Below are 15218 nucleotides of genomic sequence, written 5' to 3'. Positions count from 1 at the left end.
GGTTCGTGCCCCAGTGCGGGAGGATCCCACGTGCCGTGGAGCGGCTGGGCCCGTGAGCCATGGCTGCTGGGCCTGTGTGTCCGGAGCCTGTGCTCCGCAATGGGGGAGGCCACAGCAGTGGGAGGCCCGCTTACCGCCAAAAAAAAAACCCAATAAAATAATAAATTGAGAAAAGGAGCAATTCACAAAAGTAACATAAACAGCCAAGAAATATACAAAAAGATTTTTTTTACTAGTAATCAAAAAATATAGCTAAAATTAAAGCAAGAGTTTTTTTTTTTTTCTGCCTACCAACTTGAGGAAGGTAAAAAGTTCGTACACTATCCAGTATTGGTGAAGGTATAAAGAAAGTGGACTCTCAGGCACTCTAGAAAATATACTGATATAGCTTTTCTCTTTTTTTTTTTTTTGCTATTTAGCCATATTTATCATGATTGAAAATGTGGGTTCCCTTTGGACCTGCAATTCTATTTCCATGAATTCATCATAAGGAGGTAATCAGGAAAGTACACAAAATGTGTGCATGTACAAGAATATTCATTATAGTATTATTATTATTATTATTATTTTTTTTTGCGGTACGCGGGCCTCTCACTGCTGTGGCCTCTCCCGTTGCGGAGCACAGGCTCCGGACGCGCAGGCCCAGCGGCCATGGCTCACGGGCCCAGCCACTCCGCAGCATGTGGGATCCTCCCGGACCAGGGCAAGAACCCGTGTCCCCTGCATCGGCAGGCAGACTCTCAACCACGGCGCCACCAGCGAAGCCCTATAGTATTTTTATAATAGCAATAACTTAGAAATAATCTAATTGCACCCCAATAGTTAAGTAAATTATTGTATTTCCACACAACTGAATACTACACAACTATTTTAAATAATATAGATTATTACTTATGGACATGTAAAGATGGCCACAACTTTTTATGTCTAGTATAAAACAGTTTAATATGATTTTACTTTTAAAAAAGATATATTGGGCCTCCCTGGTGGCGCAGTGGTTGGGAGTCCGCCTGCCGATGCAGGGGACGCGGGTTCGTGCCCCGGTCCCGGAGGATCCCACATGCCGCGGAGCGGCTGGGCCCGCGAGCCATGGCCGCGGGGCCTGTGTGTCCGGAGCCTGTGCTCCGCAACGGGAGAGGCCACAGCAGTGAGAGGCCCGCGTACAGCAAAAAAAAAAAAAAAAAAAAAAAAAAAAGATATATTTATTATATATATGTGTGAGACACATGAATATATAGAGATATGTAGAAAAGAACTATCAAAATGTTTATGTGCTATATAATAATTTTAAATGATCATTTATTTAATCATTCATTTAACACTATTTATTAAGCTCTTAATATGTGCTAGGCATTATGCTAGGTGCTGTGAAAACAAAAGAAAACAATCTGTTAATTCAATCTGCTAAACTAATAGTGATTTTGAAAAATGACAACAAGCAGTACTGGTGAGTTTAAGAAGGGGAGCACTCTCATATACTACTGTTGAGAATATATTTTGGTAAAACATTTTTGGAGAGCAATTTAGCACTTTTTATGAAAGACTTAGAAATACCCATTTCATTTGACCCTACAATTCCATTTTCAGGAATTTATTCTAAAGGAGTATAGATGTACACACAAAAAATATGTCAAGCAGCTCATAAATGAGTTGCTTGGGAGAGGGGTAACCTAAATATTAAACAATGGGGATTTGGGTAAATAAAGTATCATATGTTCACAATGCAGAATACTAGGGAGTCACGTTTAACCTAGAAAATATTTAACAGGAAAAAATGTCCAAAATATACAAGTGACAAGGTTTAAAAAGGAGAGTGTGGTACTAAACTGCTCGGAACTTGAGCAAATCATTTAAATGATCTGAGTCTCTTACTTCATCTGCAAAGCTTAGATACTTAAGGACCCTCTCAACTCTTACCTTTCCTGAGTCTAGGTACTCATCCTTTCTTCTTTATAAAGACAATAAGTCATCATTGGCAGTCGGTAAATGTTAGGCTGGCAGCTTATTGCAGAGCTGTCCTAAACTATTTCATTTGGGGATTTACTAAAAGATTGCTCACAAAAGAGAAAATATGTGTCTTGTAAGAAAATGTCCACTTTTTTCCTTAGTAGCCTAATCTTTCAGGCATCGTGCTTGATTTTGAGGGCACAGAAAGACATTAGTGCCCTCGAAGAGTTCAAAGTCTCTTGGGCGGAGGGAACCAATAATGATGTTAAAGAGTGATAAATGACAACAAAGCCTTGAAAGATGAGTTCTCCAAGCAGTAGGGAAAAGGATTCCAAAGTAGAAAGAAAAACATGTCTACAAACAAGATACTCGAGGAAGAGTATGGTTCACACAGAGAAACGAACCATTATTTGTGGCCTTTCTTCCAGTCTTGTTCTTCTCACACTACACAACACCCCACATCTCGACGCTGAAGAAGAGGTTGAGCCGCACACTCGCTCACCCGTAGTGTCAGGTGCATCTGGCCTGGTCGGTGAGAAACTGGCGGGAATCTGCAACACACAGGTAACTTCACTGAGGACCCAAGAATGGCGACTTGGTAGGGGCCGCCTTGCAGCTCTTAGCTCCCGCGGGGACACCTGTCCCGGGATTTCCCGCCAATCTCAGTTCCTCCTGCTTCCCAGGCCCCGCCCACTCCCGAGCTGGCTGAGAGCTTTGAGGGCGGGGGAGCGAGGGAAGCCTATCGATATCTCTGGAATAGACTGCTCTACCCTGCGCCACCGCCTTCAAAGTCCCGCAGACTTCTCTGTAGATCGCCTAGCGGAAGTTTAGGCAGCGCTGCTCGTTCCGCGGGTTTTCAGGAGGCCGAAGCCAGCCTCGTGCCGGAACCATGGTGAGTTGGATTCCGAGCTCAGGCTGGGTTTGGGCAGAGGTCCGCGGGCTGGGGGTTGGCGAGCAGCCTCGCCTGTCATCCTCAGAGCGGCCCGAGGCCACGGGACATGGGAACCTTAGCCGAGGGAAGGGTTCAGGCAGTGATTCAGCATCTCCGGCCTGGCCGGGAGAGGGGAGGTCGGTAGTCGGTGCGGCCTTTCCCCGGGGTTTGTTTCGCTTTCCACCGGGCCTTGAACAGTACCTCCTCGGACTACTAGCCGAGTTCGCCCCTCAGTTTCCTTCAGTCGAGTAGATTCCGAGCGGTCCAGAGAGGCCCCTAGTGCTCTGTGTGGGAGAAAGGGAAAATGGGGACTTGAGATCTCCCTTTACTGCCAAGTGCGGACTTGACCCCAGGGTTTGGGTTCCTGGACCGCGTTCATTTTCCAGGTGGGTCCCCCTGTAATCTCTCCCTCAGAGCTCGATCAGAAAAGGCCCTTTTCAATCACTTTGTCCAGTCACCTAGTTTTACAAATGAGTGAACCGAAGCTGATAGAAGTGATGGAATCAGGGTTACAATATAGGGCTCAGGGCTTGCAGACCTATGTCTGCCATTCCAGCCTTCAGCCTGCTCACCCCCATGATTAGTTTCCCAAGTACTGTGCTGGTGGACTTGTTTTAATACCGTCCTTAAAGCAGTAATGGGTCTGTCGCTGTGGCTATTTGTGTCCACTTCTAACTTCCTGGGGACATTCTTGTGTTCATTCATTCAATGTGAATGTTTCAAAGGCACTGTTTTAAGCACAGTGAAGGTTCAAAGATAAATCAGACATGTCCCTAATCGTAATATAAAGTAGAAAGGGACGTGTAGATAAAGAACTGGTGGGAGTATGTTTTGGGATTTGGGGAGAAAAGATGGAGAAGACTTTAGGAGGTAGACATTTGAGCTAGTTTAGGGAAAAGTAATGCTTTTGACCATTTATTAAGGTCTGGTATAAGGGAAGAGCATAAGCAAAGATAGGAAGGAAAGTGGACACATAGGAACTTTAGTAATTGACTGAACCTAAAGCGGGTGCTATAGACAGTGTTAGAATTGGAAGATAGGTTGGGAGGATAAGAACCATCTAGATTTTTTCTCCCCTACCCAACTAGCTCCTTGTAAATGTAAAACTGGTTTGCAGCTGAGTACAGTAGTAATCTTCCAATGAGGTTGCAATAACAGTCTTTTGTTAATGTTAGATGAAAACAGATGGAAAAACATTTTTTAATGGTAGAGCTTGTTAAGATTTGGGATTTGTAATGTTCTCGTATTAATAAGTCTTTTTTCATTTACTTCCAGTTTCGCAACCAATATGACAATGATGTCACTGTTTGGAGCCCTCAGGTAAAATGTTTTATACTATTTCTATGAAGTGGTTTTTGGTGGCTGCAAAGTGTTTAGAAACTTACGGGATTGTGGGCAGTGAGAAAATGGAATATAATCACTTTAGACTTTTCTGAAACCTAAATGTATCATTAAAGTAAGTTTCCTAGTTTTTTGTTTGTTTGTTTATTTATTTATTTTGGCTGAGCTGGGTCCTAGTCACGGCATGCGGACTCTTAGTTGCAGCACGCATGAAGGATCTAGTTCCCCGACCAGGGATCGAACCCGGGCCCCCTGCATTGGAGTTTTACCCACTGGACCATCAGGGAAGTTTCCTAGTTTAACTATGTTCACCTGATTTTTGGGATCTCTAATTTTAAATATATAAGAGGGTCTTGTAAGATGACTCTAAGGTATGTTGGGGTTTTCTTTTTGTTTTAGGGCAGGATTCATCAAATTGAATATGCAATGGAAGCTGTCAAACAAGGTTCAGCCACAGTTGGTCTTAAATCGAAAACCCATGCAGTGTTGGTTGCGTTGAAGGTAAGTAAAGCAGTAAATATATCTTCTTCCTTTAGAAAACAACTGTCAAATGTAAGTTTCACTATATAGATAATAAAATTGTAAACTTGTTTTTCTGTCTTAAATAATGTCTCTATTTAGAGAGCACAGTCAGAACTTGCAGCTCATCAGAAAAAAATTCTCCATGTTGATAACCATATTGGTATCTCAATTGCGGGACTTACTGCTGATGCTAGATTGTTATGGTGAGTATGATCATGGAAAACAAAAGAAACATCCCTTTGATTCCTAATTGATTACATTTCTAGAAACGATCCAGATATTTTAAGAAGTTGTCTGCCAGAGTGCTTATAAGTTAAGATCATGAATACCTTAATGGATTTGGAGTCAGTTACTAAGTATTCCATTTCTTGATCACTGCAATATTAATTAATAGAATTAATCATATTAATATTAACACTTTTGAGAAGTCATTGAATAATGTGTTACTTGATAACTCAGTATATACTGTTTGATATCAGGTCTGAGAAGAGCTTGACACTTTTGTCAGGTTTCTAAGGATCAGCTGAACTACCCTTGCTTTCTTTAACACATCAGTATTCATTTGACATTTATTTTTTGCAAAGCTCAATACTGGGTACTGGAAGGTATACAAAAGTGAATCAGACATAGATCTCATCTTCTAGGAACTTAAAATCTAGTAGAATATCTATAATACAAGGTAGAAAGTGGAGAGTAACACGTATATTTCTGTGAGAGACCAGAGGAGATAAAGATTATTTCTAGTTGAGGGGCATTGTGTAAACGAAGAGCTGGGGCTTTGGAATCACACAGTCTTTAGTCCCCACTTTTAGCACTTAGTCTGATATTGATCTAGTTACTTAAACTCTCAATTTTTTTAGTGTTTTTTTCTAAGGTTACTGATAAATAGCCTAACATGTAGAACACTTAACACAGTGACTTTTGGTGTGTGTGTTGGGAGGTGGGAGGTAGTTAGCCAAAAGTAATCTCTTAAGTCTGTGATTTAATTAGGAAAGAAGGAATATAAACACTAAGGGCAAATAATAATGCTAATGTTTAAAATTTTTAAGTTATCTGGCGAGCCACCCTGCTCTCATAGGTCAGCAGTATAGTGACGGCATTATTAGTGATGGTTTCTTTTAGCTGTTGAAAATGTAATATATGTTGTGCTGTCAAACATTTTATTTAACCCAATCTGTCCAAAATATTGTCCTGTCACATGTAATCAGTATAAAAACTTTATTAATGAGATGTTTTACATTGTTTTTTTGTACTAAGTCTTTGAAATTTCATGTATATTTTGTACTTATGGTACATCTCAATTCAGACTAGCCACTTTTTCAGTGCTCACTAGTCACATGTGATTAGTACCTGCCATATTGGGCAATGCAGTTTTAGAGAGCCCTGGGAAATGGACTTAAATGAAAATAGAGAACAAGTAGCTTGGTTCCTGCAGCCAACATTTGATAATCAGATGTGACATACACATAAACTAGACAAAGCAGCATGAAAGAAAAGTACATATCCATTTCTTGTTTGTTCTCTTGGCTTTAATAGTTAGGCATGCATTTCCTTTTCCCCTGTGTTATACTTGCTTGAGTGAGACTCAACTGTCTAGTGTCTGGTATCTCCTCTAGAGTACTGCTTATGGATAGAAGTAACGTTGGCAGGACATGTTAACAGTGCCGTACTATGGATTCTATTTCTTGTATTTGTTCTTTTGGGGAAATTTTCATCAGCTTTCAAGAAAAAAAGCACTGTCTTGTTGACAGTGGGAAGGGTAAGAGAAGAGACATTGCTCTTTTTCTCTTGCTCAGCCTTTTCTTCTCTATTTTCTGAGACAAAGGTTTTCTAGAACTAAGGAACATTTTAGTCATAAACATAGTAAGATTGTGAAAACTTTAAGGTTAGTCATTTAAAATTTAGAAGGAAGAGTTGGTATAAAAATGTATCCTTGTGGCCATGTCTTTATGGTTCCCTTGTATGGATGTAATTCATGTAAATGTCTGCAAGAAAGCAAAAAGAAATGAAATTATTTAGATTAGAATAACTCTCTGTGATTTGAAATTACTAATTTTTCTTGTTTCTTTTTTAGTAATTTTATGCGCCAGGAGTGTTTGGATTCCAGATTTGTATTTGACAGACCTCTTCCTGTGTCTCGTCTTGTATCTCTAATTGGAAGCAGTATCCTTTTTATTTATGCATTTATTTTAGCATTTATGGATGTGGACTTTAAAGGGTTTTGATACTTTATCCTTATGTTACTTATTAGGAATATGATAACATATATCATGGGTAAGATTGTGAAAACTTTAAGGTTAGTCACTTTTCAATAGCGGAATGTTTAAAATTTTTAGAAGGAGAGTTGTAGGAAGTTTTACCATGGAAGAATGGGTCTAAATAAGAAATTGGGCTGCTCTTTTATCAGCCCTTATAGATAAGCAATTAATATTTTCCAGATACAGATAAGCCAAATTTCAGAAAAACTAAGCATCATTTTTAGAGGAGATTTAAAAATTTTTATTGGTGTTTCTAGATGTTCCCCCAAAATCCTTGCCCCTTATATCCAAAATGAATGAGATTCTTTACATCAGAGAAAGTCATTTTGGTAGCACTCACTTTGGATTTGGTGGATAGCCAAACATTTTTTAATACTAAACCAAATAAATATTTATCTTTTATTTTCTTCTTCTTGTGGTGGATTATGCAGCAATTAAGAAACCAGAGTTCTTTGTTAATAATGTTTAATTTGAAAATAAAGATAGTACTTTATACCTTGTTAGAACAGGCTCTTTAACTAGTTTAAGAAACTCAGATACCAACACAACGATATGGCCGGAGACCATATGGTGTTGGGCTGCTTATTGCTGGTTATGACGTAAGTTCGTAGAGTATTGTTATATTTTAATGATTTTTTAAAAACTGACGAGAAGTTTTCTAATTTTTAGCTCAATCAAAGTCAAGAATTATGTAGTGTATTTTTCTTCTCTTTGTAGGATATGGGCCCTCACATTTTCCAAACTTGTCCATCGGCTAACTATTTTGACTGCAGAGCTATGTCCATTGGAGCCCGTTCTCAGTCAGCTCGTACTTACTTGGAGAGACATATGTCAGAATTTATGGAGTGTAAGTGATTTTATTTTTCTTATCCCCTCCAGTCTGTATGTAGTGAATAAATACAGTATTCTAAATGAAGAAAAATATCTGCTTTACAGAAAGAATTTTTAAAAAGATTAAGCCCATGAAGTGTATATTATTTCTGTCACACATACTAGCTTTTACTTTCTCTGGCTACCACAGTAATTTGAATCATCAGTAGAACTTTTTCAAAATATAAATATGTGTCCCTAACCTTGAAGATTCTTGATTCAGTTGGTCTGAAGTAAGTGTGCCTCAGCCAGAGTTGAGAGCTACTGTACTAGCTACCAGTTGTAAGTTCTGTTTACAACTTTTAGTTTTCTGAGATTCTTATTTTTAGCCACACAGACATTCTGCATTAAGTAGTCCATAAATAAGTCAGTGTGGCTGTGGGAAAGAAAGTTAAAAGATGTAAGGTGTTATGATAGGGCAGGTTTTTGAGTAGTTTGCTTATGCAAGGCTCTTGGATTTTAACTCATGCTTTTTATGCATCTATTGGGGTAATCATATGGGTATTTCCCCCCCTGTATTCTATTGTGGTGTATTGCGTTGCTTTTGAACATTAAACCAGCTTTGCATTCCTGGGTTAAATCCCTCTTGGTCATGGTGTATAATATAAATTATATATATATATGTATATATATATATATAATGTTTATATAAATATAAATGTTGCTGGATTCAGTTTGCTGGTATTTTGTTGAGGTTTTTTGTGTATATGTTCTTAAGGGATATTAATCTGTAGTTTTACTTTCTTGTGGTATCCTTGTGTAGTTGTGGCATCAGGGCCAAAACTACACAAGGATAGTTGTACTGGCCACATACAAGGAGTTGGAGTCTCCTTTTATAAAGAGCAAATACAGTGGTGAGCATTTCACAGAATACATTATGTGAAACTTTGAGCTGTATCATTTGTGAATCAGGACTTTGATTTAACTTAGCATAAGAAAAGGGTAAATTCAGGGCTTCCGTGGTGGCGCAGTGGTTGAGAGTCCGCCTGCCGATGCAGGGGACACTGGGTTTGTGCCCCGGTCTGGGAAGACCCCACATACCGCGGAGCAGCTGGGCCCATCCGTGAGCCATGGCCGCTGGGCCTGCGCGTCCGGAGCCTGTGCTCCACAAGGGGAGAGGCCGCAGCAGTGAGAGGCCTGCGTACCGCAAAAAAAAAAAAAAAAAAAGGGTAAATTTAGTAACAAAAATCATGTATCCGGGCTTCCCTGGTGGCGCAGTGGTTGAGAGTCCGCCTGCCGATGCAGGGGACACGGGTTCGTGCCCTGGTCTGGGAAGATCCCACATGCCGCGGAGTGGATGGGCCCGTGAGCCATGGCCGCTGAGCCTGTGTTCCGCAACGGGAGAGGCCACAGCAGTGAGAGGCCCACGTACCGCAAAAAAAAAAAAAAAAAAATCATGTATCCTCTCATTAAATAAAATAATAGCAATCTATGGGCTTCCCTGGTGGCACAGTGGTTGGGAGTCCACCTGCTGATGCAGGGGACACGGGTTTGTGCCCCGGTCCGGGACGATCCCACATGCCGCGGAGCGGCTGGGCCCATGAGCCATGGCCACTGAGCCTGTGCTCCGCAACGGGAGAGACCACAACAGTGAGAGGCCCACGTACCGCAAAAAAATAAAAAAAAAAAAAGCAATCTAATAATAGATTATTAAAAGATTATATGGCCAAACTTTAGACTTTGGGGTTTTTGTATTTTGATGTATTTAGTAAGTGACTAAAACCATGATTTCAGACTATAGTGCTGACAAATAAAAGAAGCCTAGCATGAAAATGGAATTAAGAAATAATAGTTACTCTATTATATTTTAGGCAATTTGAATGAACTGGTTAAGCATGGTCTGCGTGCCTTACGGGAGACACTTCCTGCAGAACAGGACCTAACTACAAAGGTAAATATCACATTTCCCAATTGTAGATACTAACATTATGGTTTAATCATTTATCACATAAATGTAAGTAATAGAGGTTTGTGTACTTACAGTTCTTCAATTTGCGAGTTGGTTGCCTTGGCTCATTCTCTCTCTTTAAGATGTTCACTAAAAGGGACTGATTTTGCAATGATTTTTAAACATTTCTTTTTGGTATAAAGCAATAAAAGCAGTATGTCTGAGGTAGAATATTCTGCATTTCTTCAAGAGGTAGGAATATCATCATATTTTTAATTCAGTTAGCAAATATGTACATTGAGCACTTACCACATGTAGGCAATAGGTGTTGAGAATATATAGTAAGCATAACAAACATCTTGGCATTTTTGGGACATCCATCCAAGTGGGGGAAGAGAGACAATATACCTACAAGTAAATTATATAGGATATTAGAAGGTGATAAATGCTATAGAAAAAATAAAGCAGGTTAAGAGGAGTAAGAGTGACCAATAGGGTGTAGGAAGGTGTGGTGGGTATAATTTAAAATAGAGTGGTCAGGGATGGCCTCACTGAGAAAGTGAAATTTGAGGGAAAGATCTAAAGGAGGTGAGTGAGTGAGCTATGCAGATGTCTAGATCAGTATTCTTCCAGAGAGTATAATTACAAAGACCTTGAGTCCAGAATGTCCTCAGTGTTCAAAGCAAGGAGGCCGGTAGTGTCAGAGTCCGTGATCAAGAGGAAGAGAAGGCATGAAGTCAGAGAGGTAATGGAGGCCAGATTGCATACGTCCTAGAAACCATTCTAGATGCTTTGGATTTTACTCCGAGTGGGCTGTTAGAATTCGAACAGAGGAATACCATGGCTTGATTTAGGTTTTAAAAGAGTCACTCTGGTTGCCGTTCTGAGAACAGATTGTAGTGGGGACATGGGTGGAAATATTTTCAAGGTTGTTACAGTAATTCAGGTGAGAGATTGTGGTGGATTAGAGCAGAGTCATAAGAGTTGGAGATGATGAGAAGTAGTTCAGTTTTGCTTATGTTTTGAAATTAGAACCAAAAAGGTTTGCTAACAAATTGGTTATGGGGTGTGAGCTTAAAAAAAAATAAATCAGATTTTTGGCCCGTTGAGAGGAAGGAGAGATTTATGATTTACTGAGATGGATAAGACAGAGAACAGGTTTTGGGGTGGGTTGTGGAGGAAGATCAGGCGGTTAGTTTAGGACTTAACAGGATTTGAAATGCCTCTTGTTTGTCCATTTGGTGGTAGAGAATAAACAGGTATCAGATGTTCACCCCCTAGAGTTTGGTGGAGAATGGTCTATCCTAGAGTTACAAATGTTGGAGTCTTTGTGTAGAAATGGCATTTAGAGACTGACCTGGATTAGATTTCTAAAAGAATTGAATAGTTAGACAAGAGGTTTGAAGACTTGGTTAAGGGCACTACCCTTTAGAGGTTGGGAGGTGAGTAGGAATCAGCAAAAAGGACCGAGAAAGGTGACGAGAGAGGTGGGAGGAAAACTTGGAAAATGAGGCATCCTTAAAAGCAAATGAAGAAACTGCAGTCGTCCCTTGGAATCTGGGGAGGGATTTGTTCCAGGCGCCCCCCGCCTTGGATACAAAATCTGCAGTTGCTCAAATCCCTTATATAAAACGGCATAGTATTTGCATCTTAACCTACGCACATCCTCCTGTATACTTGAAATCATCTCTAGATTACTTATAATACCTAATACAATGTAAATGCATGTAACTAGTTGTAATTGCAATGTAAATGCTATGTAAACAGTTGCCAGTGCACAGCAAATTCAAGTTTTGCTTTTTGGAACTTTCTGGAATTTTTTTTTTGATCCATGGTTGGTTGAATCTGAGGATGCAGAACCCACAGATAGAGGGGCTGACTGTCTTTCAAAGAGAAGAGAATGAAAAATTGCCAATAGACCATGGAAGATGTGGACTGAGAATTAACCATTAGATTAGCAGTGATGTCTCTGGGACTTACTAGACCATCTTAATGGAACAGTGGGGTAAAAGCCTGATAGGAAAGGAGTCAGGAGAAAATGAGAGGAGAGAAATTGGAGACAGCTCTTTGGAAGAGATTTTCTGTTGTGGGTCCAGAGAAATGGGGTGGTGGCTGGAAGAGAATGTAGTGAAAAAAGGGTTTTTTGTTGTTTTGGTTTTTTAAGATGGGAGAGATTACAGCAGGTTTGCTGCATGGGTATAAGAATAATCCAGTATCAAGAAAAACATTTATATAAGATAAAAATGAGAAAAACTGCTAGACCAATTACCTTGAACAGCACACAGGTGGAAAGGTAGGCCTTAGAGAGGAAGTTGGGCTGTTCATTCCCAGTAACAGGAAGGGAGAGAATCTAGGGACATAGGTACAGGAAAGAGTGGATACTGTGGGAGCTTGTGCACATTCTCTTCTGATTGCTTCTATTTTCTCAGTGAAATAGGAGCAAGGTTTTAAGCTGGAAGGAGAATGGAGAATATTAGAAAGAGTTGTCCAGGGAAGGGGAGATTGAATGATCTAGGGACCCGTATAATACAGCAACCACTAAAGGCCTCCTTGAGGTTAATGATCATTAACTAAAGTGAGATCAGTCAGCATATTATAAAATCCATTTTGTTATAATGAACGGATAATTAATATTTAATATGTATATGAAGACTTTATAGCCTGCATAATCTTTTTAAACACTTTTTTCTATTATGAAAATAATATTCTTTCAAAAAAATTAGGAAAGTACATTATATTTTTTAAATTTGTTTAAAATACCTATAATGCCATCACTCCAAGATGACTGTCTTAAAATTTGGGTATACAGTTGACTGTTGACATTTACAACTTGGAAAAGGTTGCTCAGGTATCTGGCTTCCTGATTGCACATTTTTACTGAATCATAGAGAATACCATATACATCCTTAATGCCTCAAGTTTTTGCTGAAATTTTAATCTTACGGGAGCTCTTTTGCACTGGTTAGCATTCACTGAACACTTTAAGAATTGCTTTTTAATTTTTCCATGTAGAACATAGTTCCAATCCCCTAAATTCAACACTTTAGAACCCAAAATTTATTTCCCTAAGAACTATCATGTCTTAACTTACACACGAAACAAATTTGATTATTTCTTAGAAGTTAGGGTTACTTCCTAGCAAAGTGGTTTGTTCCCTCACACTGGTCTTTGCATTCCCATTATGAACAAAGCTGCAAATTTCTAGGTGACATAGACCTTTGGAATTATTCATGATTATCAAAAGTGAATATTAGGGACTTCCCTGGTGGTTCAGCAGTTAAGACTCCGTGCTCCCGATGCAGGGGGCCTGGGTTCGATCCCTGGTCAGGGAACTAAATCCCACATGCCACAACTGAGACCTGGCGCAGCCAAATAAATAAATATATATATTTTTAAAGTGAATATTAAATCTGCAAATTACAAAAGTTTACTAGTTTTCTTCTTCCTTTTTTCCCTAAGTATTTTTAAAGTCTCATTCAAGTGCTATATACATTTTTACTCTGCTTTTTTCCATCCAACATTTTATCATAAGCATTTTTCCAACCTAAATTCTCTTGAGTTTTAATTTTTACCTTTTTTTTTTCCCCCTCAGAATGTTTCCATTGGAATTGTTGGTAAAGACTTGGAGTTTACGATTTATGATGATGATGATGTGTCTCCATTCCTGGAAGGTCTTGAAGAAAGACCACAGAGAAAGACACAGGTATATAACTAATTAGAAGCAAGAGACTTTAGTTCTCTTGTTCTACCATGACTGTGTAAATCTACCACTTTTGTCTTTAATTATTGAGATAGGCTCATAATTCATGTGGCAGTAGGAAAACTAAGAACTGACTAAAGTAAAATACTGAGGGGTCAATGATCTCCATAAAACACAAGAAGGGTGATTTGGTTACCTATTGCAGTTTCTCACTTCTGTGGGTTGATGGGCTCAGCTAGGTGGTTCTTTTGCTCATCTCATTTGGGGTCTCTCAAATGTTCCAGTCAGTTGAGGGAGTGGGGCTGGAACATCCAAGATGGCTTTACTCACGTGTCTTCTTTACTCATACTTGCTAGGTATCTTAGAGGGACAGCTAGAAGGCTGGGACCTCTGCTAGGATCGCTGGGCCTCTGTCCACGTAGTCTCAAGGCCTCTCCTTCACCAGAGTATCTCTAGCAGGGTAGCAGCTCAGAGGTTGCAAAAGTTCAAAAACTCAGAAGTGCAAGCTGCCAGGCATTCTTAAGGCTGAGGCCCAGGACTGGCACAGCATCACTTCTGTACATTCTGTTGGTTAAAACAAGTCATAGGGCCAGCCAAGATCCTACCAGAGTGGGGACTGAGAGAAAATTCATTGGGGACCAGCTTGGGAAACTAAGTTGGCTCTTCACAAATATTGAGAAAAGGATCAAGAAGTATTGGTGAATCTCAGGTTAAATACTAGCCTTTTTTTGCTGAATGTTTAGCGTACACATTTGCTTTTGTAGATGCTTATTTGGTAGCTGTGTAATTGAAAAAAAAAACTGTCATGAATTTCTTCTACAGCATGAATTTTTTTTTAACTTGTTGGTATTTGGAGGAGCAAGATTTGCATTATTTAACTGCTGTTGGTAAGAACCAGCACTGTTGGGAAGAATGCAGTGGAGTACCACACAACTGCTTTGTTTGAAAATATTTTTGCTGTGTTCATTAGTGCTAAAGAGGAAAAGAATGTCTAAAATGTGCCAGTATTTTAAGGCTAGTAGTGATAATAAAAGGAAAGCCTTTATTCTTGATCAAGACAAAGTACAATGAAACGCTGGAATTGTTCAGTGATGCTTAGGTTTTCAGAACTGTAAAATTGTATCTATTTTTTTAAACCCTTTGTTCAGAAATTTTAATAGGACAATGAACCAAAATTGAGTATCCAAAATGTCTCCTAACTCCTTTTCTCATAAATTTTTTTTATAACGTAATGTTTATGATTAAAAGTATATATTGGTCAAGTGTTCTTTTTACATATTTTCTTTTTTCTTCCTCTCTTAAGCCTACTCAACCTGCTGATGAACCTGCAGAAAAGGCTGATGAACCAATGGAACATTAAATGATAAACCAGTCTATATATGTATTATCATACATGTAAGAATGCAGGAACACGTATTGATGACAGTAACCTATACTTTGAACCAAAAGATGCAGAATGGTGGAATGGTATGTTTTAGGAATCAATCCAGATGTGAGTTTTTTCCAAGCAACTTCACCAAAACCATATAATGGGGTGCATTTTCTTTAAGAGCGTCTCTATAATCATTTTCTAGAAAGTATAGTTATCTGAACTAACGTTTTTATATGAAGAACATATTGTCTTTGTGGTTTTAAAGACAACTGTGAAATAAAATTGTTTCACCTGCTGATGTATTGGTGTTTTGCTTTTTAAGCAGCTTCAACTCTAAATAGTAGTCTGAGATTACAGCTGTGTCATCATCATGTGTGGTCACCATGTTT

General features: G+C 39.1%; 1 protein-coding gene across 1 annotated transcript; it reads left to right on the top strand.

Moving 5' to 3' along the window:
- The first annotated feature begins 2730 nt into the window (after positions 1 to 2730).
- On the top strand, positions 2731 to 15124 carry PSMA1 (proteasome 20S subunit alpha 1). Its single transcript, XM_060104053.1, has 10 exons — positions 2731 to 2839; positions 4154 to 4198; positions 4619 to 4720; positions 4841 to 4944; positions 6816 to 6904; positions 7528 to 7598; positions 7717 to 7846; positions 9681 to 9760; positions 13350 to 13460; positions 14761 to 15124. Exons 1-10 carry the CDS (start codon positions 2837 to 2839, stop codon positions 14815 to 14817), a joined length of 792 nt encoding a protein of 263 aa, XP_059960036.1. The 5' UTR covers positions 2731 to 2836; the 3' UTR covers positions 14818 to 15124.
- Positions 15125 to 15218: the final 94 nt, after the last annotated feature.

Source organism: Mesoplodon densirostris, chromosome 7 (genome assembly GCF_025265405.1).
Source record: "Mesoplodon densirostris isolate mMesDen1 chromosome 7, mMesDen1 primary haplotype, whole genome shotgun sequence".
In the NCBI taxonomy this organism is placed as follows: domain Eukaryota; kingdom Metazoa; phylum Chordata; class Mammalia; order Artiodactyla; family Ziphiidae; genus Mesoplodon; species Mesoplodon densirostris.
Note: the sequence above shows the minus strand (reverse complement) of the source record. Positions and strands in the feature narration are given on the sequence as shown.

Excerpts from the sequence above, each read along its gene's own strand:
- PSMA1 (XM_060104053.1), top strand. Across the intron at positions 4,945-6,815 it reads GCTGATGCTAGATTGTTATG|TAATTTTATGCGCCAGGAGT; the intron begins GTGAGTATGATC and ends TTTCTTTTTTAG. Across the intron at positions 6,905-7,527 it reads TGTATCTCTAATTGGAAGCA|AAACTCAGATACCAACACAA; the intron begins GTATCCTTTTTA and ends AACTAGTTTAAG.